The following is a 16,645-nucleotide window of genomic DNA, read 5'->3' on the forward strand; positions in this document are numbered from 1 at the left end:
TGAAATTTAATGAATTTAATTCGCTCGTAAGCAGCGAAGGAGTCAAATTTGCTCTTGAACGATGCACGAGGTTCAAAATTTACTCTTCATTTTAAAAAAAACTAATCTTTAGTTGAGTAACCCGTGAATCATCGGTAGCTAGCTTCTACGGTTAAAAATAAGGGCAAATTTATTTCATCTAACACAGTTGGCAAATTTGACCCTAACTAGTAATAGCGAGTGCATATTTGACTTCAACTATTAACGGATGATAAATCTATTTTATTTTGCAGACAAATTTAATCTTTTATCCTATTTTTAATTTAATGAACCAAATATCTATGAATAAGAAATATATTCACTAAAAATAATCCAATCATTATTTAATCCTTCTATTTACGGTATTAGCGATAAACGCGGAACATTAAGTTATGGTTAAATCAACAAGAATAAAATGAAGCAATAATGACATCAAGATTTTACGTGGAAACCCTTCTGAATAAAGGAAAAATCATGGCCAAGAGGAGCAGCTGATATCACTATAGTAAGAAATTTTACACTGTGTAGTCACGAGTATAAATACTCTAAAGACCACTACACACTCAAAAGAAATAACACTCTTTTTAATTTTTCCCACTTCACTATAATATCTCTCACACTCTATTTTTCTTCACAGATTGTTTTCTTACACAGTTTATGATATACCTCACTCCGCACTCTGAGTACTCATATCTATTTGTTTGAGATTGGTGTTTTTTTTTTGTGTTTGTAAACTGATCAAGAGCTCCTTATTTATAGGGATGGAGTGTGTCAATTTTCTCTTGACATTAATTGACCAGTGCCAATTCTTTAACGTTTATTGCCATTTTAAAGAAGTGGAGATTTGCACCTATGAAAAGGGAAGATTTTTTTTTCCTCAATTTATGAGGCTGGACCCCACAAATTCTACATTTTCTATATTCCTGCCAAACGACACCTTATTAGTGTTCATACTTCTTTGCTCTGTTATTCCTTTTGTCACCTTCTTCTCCTTTTCCTCTCTCTTTCTTTACAGAGACATATTCTCTCTTTTTTCTCTCTATCAGTAAAGTAAACCTTGTAAACGACGTCGTTACCTTGTCATTATTACCTATCAATGCACCGTTAATTCTGAAGAGAAAAATAGTAAGAGAAAGAGATGATGAGATCACCTCAGGTTCGAAACGGCGTCGTTGATACACCTTCGCCGTCGCACTTCCATTCAAGCGTGTCTGTACATAAGCTACGGCGTTTCAACATTTTGGTTATCGTTTTTCGATTCGCTTGTTTTTGCTTCTCACTTGCTTCTGCTATTTTCATGTTCACTAATTCTCGACGTGACGATGATTTGCCTCAGTGGCATCACTTCGATGCCTTCAGGTAATACCAGCCTTTTGATGAAACGCTGAAATTTCATGTTTGCTCATTAATTGGCAACAAAAAATTGGAATACTGATCAAGTGACGTCGTTTTTAGTATCCGGAGTTCAAATATTCCGAATTTTTTGCTTTTTGTTTTTTTTACTGATAAACAGGACGATTTTAAATCTCCGAGTTCAAATTTGATGGATAAAAATTGGAATACTTATAACAAATGACGTCGTTTTAGTACTTTTACTGAGATTTTAATTCTCCAGAGTTGAAATTTGATGGATGTTTTGCTCATTAGCAAAAAAAAAATGGAACACTGATAAAATGACGTCGATTTAGTACTCTGGAGTTCATTGCTCATTAGTAAAACTTGGAATACTGATAAATTGACGTCATTTTATTACTCTGGAGTTCAAATTTTGTTGAGTTTTTTGCTCATTAGCAAAAACAATTGGAATACTGAAAAAATGACGTCTTTTCTATACTCTGGAGTTCAAATTTGCTGGGTTTTTTGTTGCTTTAACTGATAAACACGCGATGATTTCTATACTCGACTTGAGATTTAGAGCCCGTTTGGATGGGCTTATAAGCTGTTTTCAGTTTTTTTGAGTGTTTAGCTGGCCAGCTTAAAGTCATTTTGTGCTTAAAATAAGCTCAAAAAAATAATTGGGCTCATTTGACTTAGCTTATCCAGCTTATAAGCTGAAAAAGTTAGACTACCCAACTTATTTTTTTAGCTTATAAGTTGTTTGCAGCTTATAAGCATAAACCCATCCAAACAGGCTCTTAAGTGAGTTTTTGCTCATTAGCCAAAAAAAAATGGAATACTGTTAAAATGACGCCGTTTTAGTACGCGGAGTTCAAATTTGCTGATTTTTTTTTGTTTTTGTTTTTAGTAAAACTTTTTGTTTTTGCTTTGTAGGTTTGTGGCTGTTGCTGGTGCAATTGTTGCATTATATTCACTCTTCGAAGTAGGAGGATCCGTTTGGGAGATTTCAAGAGGCGCCACCGTTTTCCCTGAAGTTGTACAAGTTTGGTTCGATTTCGGCCACGATCAGGTTCCTAAATACTCCCGGTCTATTTTTACTTGTTTACTATATTAAAAATAGACTGTTCACTTTATTTATCCAGTTTAAAAAATCAAGAGATAATTTAACATATCATATCGTTTTTACCTTTTTATTAATTATTGGATTAGAAATTTCAAGAAATTGTTAGTGATTATCCAACTTTTAAAGTATGTTACAATTATTTAGCTCATTTCACTCTCTCTGTCCCAATTTATATGGCACAATTTGAAATTCGAGAGTCAAACGGTTTAATTTTGATGGTGCGTTCGTGCATGAAATCTTTAATTTTTTAAAAATAAAATTTACATAATTTGAAAACTACATAAAAAGCACTATAAATCATAATAATTCAAAATTCAAAATATTTAAAAAATCTATGAAGAAATTACGATCAAATAAACACTTGTTTGAATCTAGAAATTCAGGAGATGCCGCCTAAATTGAGAGTAATAGTTGTAATATAGTAAAATTATCATTTTATTTATTGCTGTTTAAGAGGCCTGAACAAGTAAAAATGAACCGTGTATTTCACTTATCAATGTTTTTTTTACTTCTTAATTTTTAGTCTCGTTTTTGCGGAAATTTGTGAAATACAAAGCCAATTTTGCATTATTCTGTGTGTGTAGGTTTTTGCGTACTTGTTACTGTCAGCGGAATCGGCGGGAACGTCGTTGGCTCGGACGTTGAGGGAGATAGACACGTGTACGGTTAACAATGCGTTCTGTGTACAATCGGATATCTCAATAGCCCTTGGATTCGCCGGGTTCATGTTCCTGGGCTTTTCCTCACTCTTGTCAGGTTTCCGGGTCGTAAGTTTTATTATCAATGGCTCTCGATTTCATGTGTAAAATAAATTATTTTCCCCTTCACATCAATTAGAGAAATGTAATCTTGTTCTTTTTTTTTTTTAATCATCCCATTATCAACAAAATAGTACTATTCCTTTTTGTTTGTTATTTTGATAGGATACAATTTTTCAGTAAGTTTTATTATCAATGGCTCTCGATTTCATGTGTAAATAAATTAATATTTTAAAATTATGTTTTCCCTTCACGTCAATTAGAGAAATGTATACTTATTCTTTTTTTATCACCTCACTATCAACAAGTACTATCTCATTTAATTATTGTGATAGGATGCAATTTTTAAATTTCTGTACACAGTTGATAATGATTCCTAAAAATTGACTAAAGATGAGTAAATAAAAGTCAAGTGGTGTGGGTCTAATATATATTGCTTATTTTCTTCTTTCTTTAGGTGCAAATTATAGACCATGTTGACTAGGAAGACTTTGACGGTGGTCTAATAAATAGGTATAATTAGAGCCCGTTTGGATTGGCTTATAAGTTGCAAGCTGTTTTAAGTTTTTTTGAGTGTTTGGCTGACCAGCTTAAAGTCATTTTGTGCTTAAAATAAGCTCAAAAAAATAATTGGGCCCATTTGATTTAGGTTATCTAAAGCAGCTTATAAGCTGAAAACAGCTTATAAGTCAAAAAAAAATAAGTTAGATTACCCCAACTTATTTTTTTTAGTTTATAAGCTGCAAACAACTTATATGCATAAGCCCATCCAAACAGGCTCTTAACCATTGATTTAATCTAGCTTAACTCATTTACTTACTAACAATTAGAGAGGTATATTATTTCACTATTTGTGCTGGTGGGAAGTAACAAGTATTTCATGGATTAATTGATTATATTCTTGACATGAAGTAAAGTAAAACAGTCATTTTTTTCTCATTGATAATGATTCCTAAGCAATAACACAGTTGATAATGATTCCTAAAAATTGACTAAAGATGAGTAAATAAAAGTCAAATGGTGTGGGTCTAATATATATTGCTTATTTTCTTCTTTCTTTGGGTGCAAGTTATAGAAAATGGTATATTATTTCACTATTTGTGCCGGTGGAAAGTAAAGTATTTCATGGATTAATCGATTATATTCTTGACATGAAGTAAAATAGAAATACTACTATTTTATTTGTAAAAAAGATAAATTAGCTTTTAAAATCATTTTTGTGTACTTCGGTAAGTTTTGTAGATTGACGATAATTCCACATTTGGCACCACCATTTAACTTGTGTCCTTTTTTTTTATTTTTTGCGTATGTATCCGTTTTAGACAACTTCAGACATAGAGTAGCTGGTGTTAAACCATTCAGTCATTTTTTTCTCATTTCAATCATAGTAGGCTGAAGTTCAAATATTTTATTTTTTCCTCACTTCAATTATAGGAGGCTTAAGTTCAAATATTTTTGCATGTCTTCAACTGGGCAATTCACACGAATGCCCCTATCCTGGGGTGGCCTTTAATTTTCGTCCCTCAAATTGCTGGTCTTTAATTTTTTCCTTCGACACTTTAAGTGATAAAAAAAGAAATGAGTCAATTCCTCAAATGGTCATTGAGTTTGTAAAAAAGTTCTACTAAAGTAACTTTTGATATTTTTTGGATAATAAGGTCATCAAACTATGCCCTTGTTTCCAATAAAGTAAAACAATCCATTTTTGGACATAATTCCCTTAACCCATTTTTAAATTACAAAAGTCATTATCTAGGCACAATTTTTCGGTACTCCGAAATTCTTGTTCAAATAATATTTTCATGTTTTAATAATAAAAAATCAAAGTATTATTTCAAGTTATAAGAATAAAACTTTAAGTATGCTATAAGATTTTCTTTGTTATATCAACTTCTTTTGAACTATTTTTTTTTTTTCTATTGCTCAAAGCAGGAAGTTAAATATTTTACTGAATGAAAGTGCTTGGACATAATTAAAACACATGAGACGTTATATAGATGTATGATGCATGTATAATATTTAGATAAATTTTCTCAAAGAAAAAATTGTGTTGGATAACTACATCGTAAAAATGAAAACATTTTTACAATTGGTTATATATATGCTTTCTAAAAATATAAAATATTTATATTAATTGTAATCCACTTATTTGTAGTAGTTAAATAAAATCAAGATATTACAAGTTCATCTTCAAGAAAATAAAAATAGTAAATATTTTTTTTTGATAATCGGAAATTTTATATATCCGGAAAAATTATTTATGATCAATTAAAAAATCTATAATTAAGCGTCGTGCTTAATTCTACTATCATTCAACTATATCCTTTTATTTTCTACTTTAGACACAATTTTGCAATATTCTAAAAATTTTGTTTGAATTAATATTTTTCACCTTTTGAAAATAAAATAAAACTATTCAAATGGGTTATATAATTTAAAAATAAGTCAAGGGGTCTTATGTCCAAAAATGGAATGTTTTACCTTTTTGGAAATATGGACATAGTTTGATGACCTTATTGTCCAAAAAAATTCAAAAGTTACTTTAGTAGAATTTTTCTATAAGTTCAATGACCATTTGAGAAATTGACTCAAAAAGAAATTCAGTCTACCCTATTTATGACCTAATTTCACAAGGTATAGAAACTTTGTTTTTTCAAACAAAGTTAACATAGAAACTTTACCTTATCCGGCATAAGTTTCGTAGGAATTAAGTTCATGCATGGCAGAAATGCAATTTAATTCATTTCAATCCTCGGTCCGATTGTGGGAATTTGAAGCTTGTACTTTGTAATTGCATTTTTCATCTGTGAACTTGAACATATAGTGTATGTACCAAACCCATTATTGGTCACATATTAGAGTTCAAAACTGGAATCCAATTGCTACCCAATTTTTGTGCCTTCGCCACTAAGTTCTAGCTCTTGGTCCAGCACTTAATGGATTTTTTTTAAAAAAATATTAGTTTTAGGTAAAAACATAGCAGCCTCGACTTCCCACTTTCACATGCAAAAATGGGTGTAGAAAAAGCTCGATTTGACCAGCGGAAGACTGGAAAACTGGAGTGTAGATTGATGAAACGAAATTGATTTGCTTGTATTATTTTGCAGAGATTTTTGTTCTTCTAAAACAATTTTTTATCTCAAATAGTAACAAAATGTATACGGATGGGAAAAGCGGGTTTAAAGAGCATCCCGTCTCAAAATATTACAAAACCAATGATGGAAGTATTGACATTCAGATATATAAAGGATTGGAAAAGCTGCTCAAAAGATTATGATTTACCTTTCAAGATAGAAATTAAATCTCCAGGAACAAAAATAAAATCTGTCTCCAGGAACAAAAATAAAATCCAAGTGTTACCAATGATTTTGCATATTCCAGCGTTAACGCTCAACGTCCAGACACAAATACCAGCACATTTTCCTCAGAATGTTTGCATTAGATTAAGTGCTACCAGGTTCACAATTTGGAAGATATCAAGTAATTAAAGCTCGACTCTATGAGACCAGAAAGGAACTGCTTGGCATCAGTTAGTTGCCTGAGTACTTGGGATCAGCCACTACATAATGATAAGCAATAACAGATACGAAAATAAAGATGCCAAGAAAGTTAGCAAAGAATCCTAGATCTTGGTCATCCATTATCTGCAAGTGAAAAATGAAGAGTCAATAATTAGAACAGAATGAGACTACGTTTAGTTACATAACAGTAGGTCTACAACAACTTTGCAATGATCTTGGCTTCCAAAAACCAGATCAGAAATAAAACAAGGGACGGATTCATTCCAAAATCACAAGAACAAAAGATACTAATCGTGTAACGGATACTAATTGAATTAAGAAGTCCATATAAGAAAACTAGTACACTAAACACAAAGGTTCACTTCCTGCAATAATCTTTTATTTTTCACCAGTCCCTGCATCTTTCATGGTAACCAGGTAAAGTGACTAAAATATTCATGAAACAAGAGAACGTTCGATTCTTTTTGGAGCCAGAATATTTGTATAGCACAAAAGTAATAAGAATTTGAACATATGCCATTGCACACTAGACTATTTTTTTATTTCTCTTTTGAGGACAAGCTCTCAGGGAAGAATATCCTTCTTATTATTCACCACAAAACATAAGAATATGCAAGGATCCTTCCTTTCTTATTCCTACAGTATACACAACATTCTGATGAGAGTACAAGTTACCGACTATCACAGAGAATACAAAGCCAAATTATTTATAAGCAACAAGTGAATAATTTACACATCAATGAGAATGATGATAACTTTTGAGTTATCCATTTCTAAAAGGACCTATCATCCTCCTCTTTACCGAATAGAAAAGCCTCATTGTCCAAGTTAAGTGCCTACTATATGCATAACATTCACTTAAAATCAAGAGCCACTTCAATAGCTTTAAAATTCTGCATGCCAATGTACCTAATGCATCTAGCACTGTCAGCCATCAAATTCACAAACATAATATCATGGTGAACAACACACATATCTATACTTACTAAAAATGTTAAGGTGAAATTGTTCCTAGTGCTTTTATTGTTCAAGTAACACCCTTGAGACTTTCGTGTACTTTCCCCAGATAAGGTAAAGAAAGACTTTTGCAGCACATGACACAAACAAACTCCTAAACTAATAAACCGAAAAAAGGAAAATTTAACCTTTTATTTCACTCCGCAAACATATCTCATGCCGAGGCAATGATTATAGGAACAAAAACCCTCAATCAAGTGAAAACCAACCTGCATTTCCAATAGAAATATCTTGGTGGCATAATTTACCCATATCATTTAGTAAAATGCCCAATCAAAACGAAAATTACTAGCAGTTGCACCAACTTCATAACTATTTTGCACATATGCAGTGGAAGCAGCTAGTAACAGTCTCTCAAATCAATCACCTCAAGCTTATATCCCAACAGAAAGAAGTAAAATTTCCAAGATAATTACATTAGGAAAAAAAAAATCATTAAGCAGCTTCCAAGACCAAATACAAAACATGAAAAAGAAAAAAAAAACAGGTGAAAAAAAGGCATGTAGCAATGGCATTTGGATTCGAACCCACGAGCTTAGATCCGGAGTCTAACGCAATATCCACTCCACTATGCTATCACCTCTTACTATATTCTCCATTCACTTATACATTTCAGTACTACATTTCCACCACCATTGAAAACCGATAACAGAAGAGAAATTGGATTAAAACCCCATTCATGTAAGAAGCAAACAAATCAAAATGAATAGGAAAGCCGACACACAAAAGAACAGACGACAAAAGCAAGTTTTCTGCAAGGATCTAACTAAGTCCATGTAATTTCAAATCGTTATGCAATTTCCAAACCCAAATACAAAACATGTAAGTCCACTTAAGAAAACAAAACAGGTGCGAAAAAAAAGGCATATAGTGATCACAGTGGGATTCGAACCCACGACCTTTAGATTAGGAATCTAACGCGATATCCACTATGCTATGTGACCACTTCTTACCATCATCTCCATTACCTTATTTATTCAATATGAATTCCCACCAACACCAAAAGGGACAAAAAAACAGAAATTGGTAACACTTCACCGATCAAAACCCCATTCATGTAAGAAGCAAACAAATTCAAAATGAACGATCACGATACACAAAATCAAAAGAACAAACAACAAAAGCAAGGTTTCTGCAAAAGTTTAACTAAGTCCATGTAAATTCAAAATATGAAACAACAACAACATACGCAATGTAATCCCACAAGTGTGGTCTGGGGAGGGTAAGATGTACGCAGACCTTATCCCTACCTGTGTGGGATAGAGCAGTTATTTCCGATAGACCCTCGGCTCGATTCAAAGTATGAAACCAAGAAAAATAAAACAGGTGCTAGCTAAAAAAGGTATGTTAGTATACGCAATGTAATCCCACAAGTGTGGTCTGGGGAGGGTAAGATGTACGCAGACCTTATCCCTACCTGTGTGGGATAGAGCAGTTATTTCCGATAGACCCTCGGCTCGATTCAAAGTATGAAACCAAGAAAAATAAAACAGGTGCTAGCTAAAAAAGGTATGTTAGTGATCACAGTGGGATTCGAACCCACGACCTTTAGATTCGGAATCTAACGCGATATCCACTATGCTATGTGATCACTTTGTTACTATCTTCTCCATTTCTTCATATATATATGACTAAATAATTTTTACACTAACATTGGAAGGGACAAAAGAACATCAGAAATGGGTACCACTTTCGCCGATCAAAACCCCATTCATGTACGAAGCAAACAAAAAATCAAAATGAATGGCAAAACGACACACAGAAGAACAGACAAAAAAAACTCAATCTTTTTTTCAAGAATCTGAGATACATGTAAATTCAGATCTATATATATATATATATTCACATGAATATGCACAATTATCAAACATCAAACATAGATATATGTGTGTATAAATTTAACAGATCGAGATTTGTACCTTTGTTTGAATAAGACGTACAATGAGATTGAATTTGCTGGAAATTTTAGATCGGTCCCCTGCTCTGTCAAAACTGATTTATGGGACATAGAAAAAAAAAATGATATTGGATTTTACTCCCTCTGTGTTAAAATATAAGGGCTCGTTTGGTACTAGTGATGAAGGGATAAATAATTTTGACATTAGTTTATTTCATGTTTGATTGGAATAAAATTGCAATATAACTGATTTGGAATTAGTTATCTCTAGATTTTACTGTTACTTTATCTCTATGGGGTGGTGGGATAATAAATTTCGGGACAAGTAATCTTAGGATAAATACTCAGATAACTTGTTTGCCAACCAAACAACTACTGAGGGCTCGTTTGGTTGGGAAACAACTTGTACCGGGATAACTAATTTCAACCTCAAGGTGGGATAAAATAAGGTTACAATTCTGGGATAACTAATCTCGAAATTAATTATTCCGAATTTTTATTCCAACTAAACTATTTTTGCTTATTCTTCTCACCAACCAAACGATCCCTAAGGGTTCACTTATTAGGCTTTAGCACATGCTGTATAAAATACAATTTCAATCAACTTGATATATTAAACTATTTTTGCTTATTCTTCACACCAACCAAACGATCCCTAAGGGTTCACTTATTAGGCTTTAGCACATGCTATATAAAATACAATTTCAATCAACTTGATATATTGAGATTTGACTTAAAAAAGGCTAAATAAACACTTATTAAAAGGAGTTAAATCAAATCTAATTGAAGGTTTAAGTTAAATACGAAATACAAAACTGAAAGCGACGGCCTAAAAGAACCGAAAAAAGATGCAAGTGTGGCTGCTGGGATTCGAGCCCAGGTCTCCACGGCCACAACGTGGAATTCTCACCACTAAACTACAGCCACTCGATGACATGAATTAAACAAACTATACTACTAAACTAAACGGAAATGAGATAAAAGGCATAGACTTTTTATATATAATAATTTTTAAAATAATCATCTCATATTCAAAATTCTTTAACCTTTAATATTTCGAATTCACCCTAAAAAATACGGTAGGGTGGTTTAAAAGTTTCCTATATATAAAAAAGAATTATTTTAAGGACTCATATTCAAAAAAATTTATTACTTTTGAATATGCAACCTGGATTGACAGAAATACAAGAGTCAGTCAAAGAAAAAATTGTTGCACACTTTGAAGAATGATTTGTGTATTCGAATTAGAAATAGTGTTTCTTTATTTGAGCATGTTAGTTCCTTGTAGAGTAGAAGTATGGTCCTATTAGGCTAACCGGAAAGTTGTTACTTTTGAATTAGTGTATACACGTGAGAGTGGCTGAACTAGTGTTTTCTCCCCTGGTTTTGTAATTCTCCGTCGGGTAATTAATAAAGTTTTTTACTTCCAAAAAAAAAAAAACAGTTTTTACTATTATTAAAGATGAAGGAATCTTTGTAAAATGACAAAACATTTTCAACCAGCCTTAAGCAAACACAATTTATTAGTGATAATATCCCTTAAAACAACATAATTGTGTTAGTACGTGAATGAGATGTTTCATGTGCCGCAGCAGAGGGGATCTGCACCAACGTCAAATAACTAGGAAGAAGTATCAACATGGATGGACCAAGTGCACACTAATTATAAAATTGCTCTATTTTAATTACACATAAATAAATTGTTTAGTTCCCCAATTAATTGTGGATGGGGACTTGATTTTCTTTATATGAGTTTGGCAATTCACATTGCATGAACGAATTTATGGTATTGAGTTAAATTTAATATCCAATTTTCTTAACACAAATTTAATTTTTTCCCAAAATAGAGAAAAATATACTCCTTCCGTCCACTTTTACTTGGTATGTATATTAAAAAAGTCTATTTTCACTTGTCTAGTTTGGAAAATCAATAGATAATTTCTCTTTTCATACATATTTTACCCTTATCATTGATTATTAGATTGAAGAGTACAAAAAATTCTTATTGACTGCATAACTTTTAAAACATATTTTATTAATTTCAATCATTAAATTATTTAATAACAATTAAAAGTGATATAATAAAATTATTATTTTATTTTTTATTCCATAATAAACTTGTCAAGTCAAGTAGAAATAAATAGAAGGAGTAGTGATGTTAAACATCTTTTAGGACATCTTGAGTACAGACAAAAAAGTACTACGTAACCTATGTTGTTTCTTTGTGATTGGAAAGATAACGTGAAAGTTCAGTTTAGTTTACGCTTCTGACATGTAACCAACGTGGCAAGATAAATTCATAAACTAAATATAGTAATCACAACATTTATTATTATTATTTTCCAACCAGAAAACTTACAGATTTTTATTACCAGCAATTATTTACAGCTCCTCCACCATCTACCCAATTTTTTGTGGGTTTATATATCTCTTAATTTTACATTAGCATCATCATTTTCCTCATATTCACCAGGTAATGTATAATTAATATATTTTGTTGCCCAATTTTCTTTTTGATTGTTTTGATTAAATTAGATGCAGATCTGTTGTGGGGTCTTTTTAGAGTTGCTAAAAAGCTTTGAATTTTAACTTTTATGTTCAAAGGTCACTTTTTTATTTCTCCCATCATTGTCTAGCTAGTATGTTTGGTGTGATTTAGGATCTTGATTTACGTGTTTTTCACGTTAATTGCTCTGAATCTATATTATTTTCATCTATACATTCATGCATTGAGCCCTGGACTTGTTATTCTTTCTGTTTCCATTAGCTGCTTTTAAAGAAGATCAGGTGATTAGAAATTGTGTTTTTATTTGCTGATATGTAATCAAGTTGTTAGCTTTTTTATCTTCTGTTGATGAAATTTGATTAGTGTGTGTTCATTCCTTGAAAATTTGCTCCTTTTAATTTCTTCTGTTGTTGAAAATTGAAATTTGATTTGTCTTTGTTGTTAATGTTTGAAAAATACATATTCTTGCTATTATAAATTGTGATTGATTTATAAAGAGGATCCACCACCTTTGGTGAAGGGTGTGGTGGAATGTTAAAGGTTTATCCTTTTTAACGAGAGATCACGGGTTTTGAGCCTTGAAATGGAGTCGTCTTAGGTAGGGAACCTTAATACCCTTGTTTGGTTTTTAATGGCACTAATCCGGATTAGTCGGACTAGGTGATCTTGAAGAGGGATAAAAAAAGAATAAAGAGGATTCATATAACTGACACCAATTACTTTGTGAAGCGATGCGTTGGCAGAGCTAGGGGATGGAAGGGGTTCATCCAAAACCCCCTTTGTCGTAAAATTACAATGTGTAATAAAGTTAACCTTTTTTATGTATACATGGTAGATGTATCAGTGGAAAATAAATGTAACATGCTTTGATTTTTCACTTTTATGTTCAAACATCACCTTTTTCATTTCTTCCATCATTGTCTAGCTGGTATGTTTGGTGTGATTAGGGATCTTGATTTACGTGCTTTTCACGTTATTTATATGATTTTCATCTATAAATTCATGCATTGAGCCTTGGACTTGTTATTCTTTCTGTTTACATTAGCATTTAGAGGTGATCAGATGATCGAAAATTGTATTTTATTTTTTTATTTTTTTTTGCTGAATACGGAATCAAGTTGTTTGCTTTGTATCTTCTGTTGATGAAATTTGATTTGGGTGTGTTAATTCTCTGGAAAGACAAAGCCTTTTTATCCGCAGTTGTTGATATTTGATTTGGGTTGTTAATTTTCTGGGATAAAAGACCTCTTGCCTTTAATTGTGTTGATTTAGGTGGGGCATTATGGCTATTAGAATAAAGAGGATTCATATCGCTGATCCCAATTAATTTTGAAGTGAGGTTTAGCTGATTGATTGATGCATATGTATATGTCGGCTTTTGGGGAAAATGGTGGCTTTTATCTGTTTAATTTATTTTCCATTTTTTTCTTTATGCATCTGTGTTACTCTGTAAGTAATGGTTATGTAGTAATCATGGTTTCTCTTTTGTAAAATTGGAACATTTTGCAAAGTGTTTATATGGTTTTGAACTTTTGACATCTTGGGTGCAGAAATCGAAGTGATCTATAAATGGCTTCCAATGGAGACAACAATGCATCTGCAAAACCACCACCAGAACCATCGCCATTACGAAAAGCAAAATTTTTCCAGGTATAGTAGACATGGCTCCTCATGTAGTATCTCGTTGATGAATCTTTTTTTTTTTTTTTCTTTTTTGGTTGTCATTTTTATCTTGATATATCTTGTGTTTTTATTGTTTGTATCTTTCAAATTTCTAATCACAGGCCAACATGAGAATTTTGGTGACTGGTGGTGCTGGATTTATCGGCTCTCACCTCGTTGACAGACTAATGCAAAATGAAAAGAATGAGGTTTGTACTTTACCACTGGCTTCACATCATATGTTTGCAACCGCTGAATCAGATAAAAGTAGAAACACAATTGCATTTACCTAAACTTGTTGCGTCATGCTTAGGTGATTGTTGTGGATAACTACTTCACGGGATCAAAGGATAACCTAAAGCAATGGTTTGGCCATCCAAGATTTGAGTTAATTCGTCACGGTAAAGCACACTTTGTGGTTCTACTTTCTGCACATTTTCAAATTTTGATGTACTACAATTGTCTTGCGAGTATCTCTGAGCAGTTTCTACGATTAATAGCTCCATTCGCTAATTATTTTCTGAGTTTTTTTATGTCTGCTCCTAAAAAGTTTTCTTTAATCATCTGTCTTTATATTCATGTGATATGCAGACGTGACGGAGCCATTATTGATTGAAGTTGACCAAATTTATCATCTTGCTTGCCCTGCTTCCCCAATCTTTTACAAATACAATCCTGTTAAGGTCAGTTATGAAGATCCCCGTATTGCAAAGTTTTCATCAATATTATCACTATGTTCCTTTGGATCTAGATAACCTAAAAGATGAAGCCTGTGGTTTTTCTGTTGATTTTTGACTTGCTCTATGGTATTTGCAGACGATTAAGACGAATGTCATTGGCACATTGAATATGTTGGGACTTGCCAAGAGAGTTGGTGCAAGGTATGAATCTGCTTCTATCGTCAATTATTCTTGTGATAATAGATCTTCATCTAACTATCAATATTCAAGCAGGATTTTACTGACATCAACTTCCGAGGTTTACGGAGACCCACTTATTCACCCTCAAGATGAAAGCTACTGGGGAAACGTCAACCCAATTGGTATGCATATTCTGCTTTTTGAAATTGCACTATCTGATTATTTGACATTAAACAAATCGTTGATCATTTGCCCAAGAATGCATCTAACGATAGACTTGTTTATTTCGTTAAAAACTTTTCTGTTAGACTCACTCTAACATAAGTTTGCTTATAATAATGTTGCTTGTGAATTTCAGGAGTTAGGAGTTGTTACGATGAGGGAAAAAGAGTGGCTGAGACTTTGATGTTTGATTATCACAGGCAGCATGGAATTGGTATATAGCACTTCCTCCATGTATATGTTTGAGAATGGTTTTCTTTCAAATCTATTGTATTTCATTTCGTAAAGTTCTACATTCTGAAGCATTGTTTTACATCTTTGAAATGATGGCCTGTATCAGAAATACGAATTGCTAGAATCTTCAACACTTACGGTCCGCGAATGAATATAGATGATGGTCGTGTCGTCAGCAATTTCATTGCCCAGGCAATTCGGTAATATTCTGAACCTCGCCATAACTCTTACTCTTCCATATTTAATCACATTGTGAGAATTAACAATGGCCAACCCTATCTCTTGTGCAATTCTGTAGTGATGAAGCCTTGACTGTTCAGCTTCCTGGAACACAAACCCGCAGCTTTTGTTATGTTTCCGACATGGTATAATCTATGAGCCACGTGATTTGAAGTTCATATAATTTCTTTATCTTTTTTCTTACCTTCCTTTCCAAATGATGAAGGTTGATGGTCTTATTCGGCTGATGGAGGGAGATAATACTGGACCAATTAACATCGGGAATCCAGGTTAGCTTCTGTTTATTTGGTGCATATCCGATCATAACCCTTTCTTTTCCAATTTTATCACTTAATTAAAATAACTCATCTTCTTGCAATCAGGTGAATTCACAATGCTTGAACTTGCTGAGAACGTGAAGGAGGTAATCTGCTGAACCTGCACTCGTCTATGTATTTGCATAACACATTTACATTTGTTGCCACAAACTATTGTTAGGGGCAGATCTAGCCCTTCGGTAACTGGTTCATCATAATCCATTATCTTTCAACAAATACGTAGTATATATGAACTCATAAATTTAAATATACAAGAAGTCCACTTCTAAGAACCTTAAAAAGGTCGAACCTATCAAGTTAAAATCTTGGATATGCCTCTAACTATTGTTGTTGTTGTTTTGCAGCTTATCAATCCAGAAGTGCAAATTATCACAGTGGAAAATACACCGGACGATCCTCGCCAGAGAAAGCCGGACATCACAAAGGCAAAAGAACTACTTGGATGGGAACCAACGATCAAACTACGCGATGGTATTCCCCTTATGGAGGACGATTTCCGTGGCAGGCTTGGTATCTCCAGAAAGAATTGAAGCTATTACTGGTCTTATCGACACAATTGTTAAAAGAGATGCTTTTATGTTTTCATTATATGATAAGGATGTTTACCTGGTCTGAGTTGTCTCTCGCTGTCTTATCGCATGGCCAGTATGTCTTAGTGCTGCATACCTGCATGTATGCCAGTTTTAAATCATGAGTATCGAATATCTTCTTGCCTCTTTGAATTTTCATTAAGTTTTTATGCATCTCTTTTTTTATTTATCGGTCGATACATAATAATTTTGGACAACTTCTGATACTAGAGAAACTAATATAATTCTGGATGTAGACGGGCTTAATTAGAGTGACATGGCAACTTAGGACGACAATATATGAAACACAGGTGAAGCAACTATGGCACTAGGCACTATAGCTAGTTTAGCGAACCAATTGAT

General features: G+C 32.8%; 2 protein-coding genes, 1 long non-coding RNA gene and 3 other non-coding genes across 7 annotated transcripts; 2 read left to right on the plus strand and 4 right to left on the minus strand.

Moving 5' to 3' along the window:
* The first annotated feature begins 978 nt into the window (after positions 1–978).
* LOC132615700 (CASP-like protein 4C2) lies at positions 979–3,460 on the plus strand. Its single transcript, XM_060330309.1, has 3 exons — positions 979–1,377; positions 2,290–2,425; positions 3,064–3,460. Exons 1-3 carry the CDS (start codon positions 1,157–1,159, stop codon positions 3,283–3,285), a joined length of 579 nt encoding a protein of 192 aa, XP_060186292.1. The 5' UTR covers positions 979–1,156; the 3' UTR covers positions 3,286–3,460.
* A 2,955-nt stretch (positions 3,461–6,415) lies between these two features.
* On the minus strand, positions 6,416–10,176 carry LOC132615423 (uncharacterized). The gene is made up of 2 exons (XR_009572688.1): positions 9,695–10,176; positions 6,416–6,881 (listed from the first exon to the last, which is right to left on the minus strand). It is a non-coding gene; the product is annotated as an uncharacterized LOC132615423 (long non-coding RNA).
* Positions 8,647–8,719, minus strand: TRNAR-CCU (transfer RNA arginine (anticodon CCU)). Its single transcript has one exon. It is a non-coding gene; the product is annotated as a tRNA-Arg (tRNA).
* TRNAR-CCG (transfer RNA arginine (anticodon CCG)) lies at positions 9,294–9,366 on the minus strand. The gene has a single exon. It is a non-coding gene; the product is annotated as a tRNA-Arg (tRNA).
* A 351-nt stretch (positions 10,177–10,527) lies between the features above and the next one.
* TRNAH-GUG (transfer RNA histidin (anticodon GUG)) lies at positions 10,528–10,599 on the minus strand. Its single transcript has one exon. It is a non-coding gene; the product is annotated as a tRNA-His (tRNA).
* A 1,392-nt stretch (positions 10,600–11,991) lies between these two features.
* On the plus strand, positions 11,992–16,456 carry LOC132614320 (UDP-glucuronic acid decarboxylase 5-like). Of its 2 annotated transcripts, none has more exons than XM_060328734.1 (13): positions 11,992–12,145; positions 13,729–13,828; positions 13,963–14,049; positions 14,154–14,241; positions 14,432–14,523; positions 14,657–14,721; positions 14,794–14,882; positions 15,059–15,136; positions 15,263–15,356; positions 15,455–15,521; positions 15,602–15,665; positions 15,759–15,799; positions 16,058–16,456. In XM_060328734.1, the coding sequence occupies exons 2-13, from the start codon at positions 13,748–13,750 to the stop codon at positions 16,241–16,243; spliced, it is 1,032 nt and encodes a 343-aa protein (XP_060184717.1). In that variant the 5' UTR covers positions 11,992–12,145; positions 13,729–13,747; the 3' UTR covers positions 16,244–16,456. The 2 variants fall into 2 exon arrangements, with proteins under 2 accessions (XP_060184717.1, XP_060184718.1); XM_060328735.1 differs by lacking the exon at positions 11,992–12,145 and adding an exon at positions 12,329–12,459.
* Positions 16,457–16,645: the final 189 nt, after the last annotated feature.

The sequence above is a fragment of the Lycium barbarum genome, chromosome 10 (assembly GCF_019175385.1).
Source record: "Lycium barbarum isolate Lr01 chromosome 10, ASM1917538v2, whole genome shotgun sequence".
NCBI lineage: Eukaryota > Viridiplantae > Streptophyta > Magnoliopsida > Solanales > Solanaceae > Lycium > Lycium barbarum.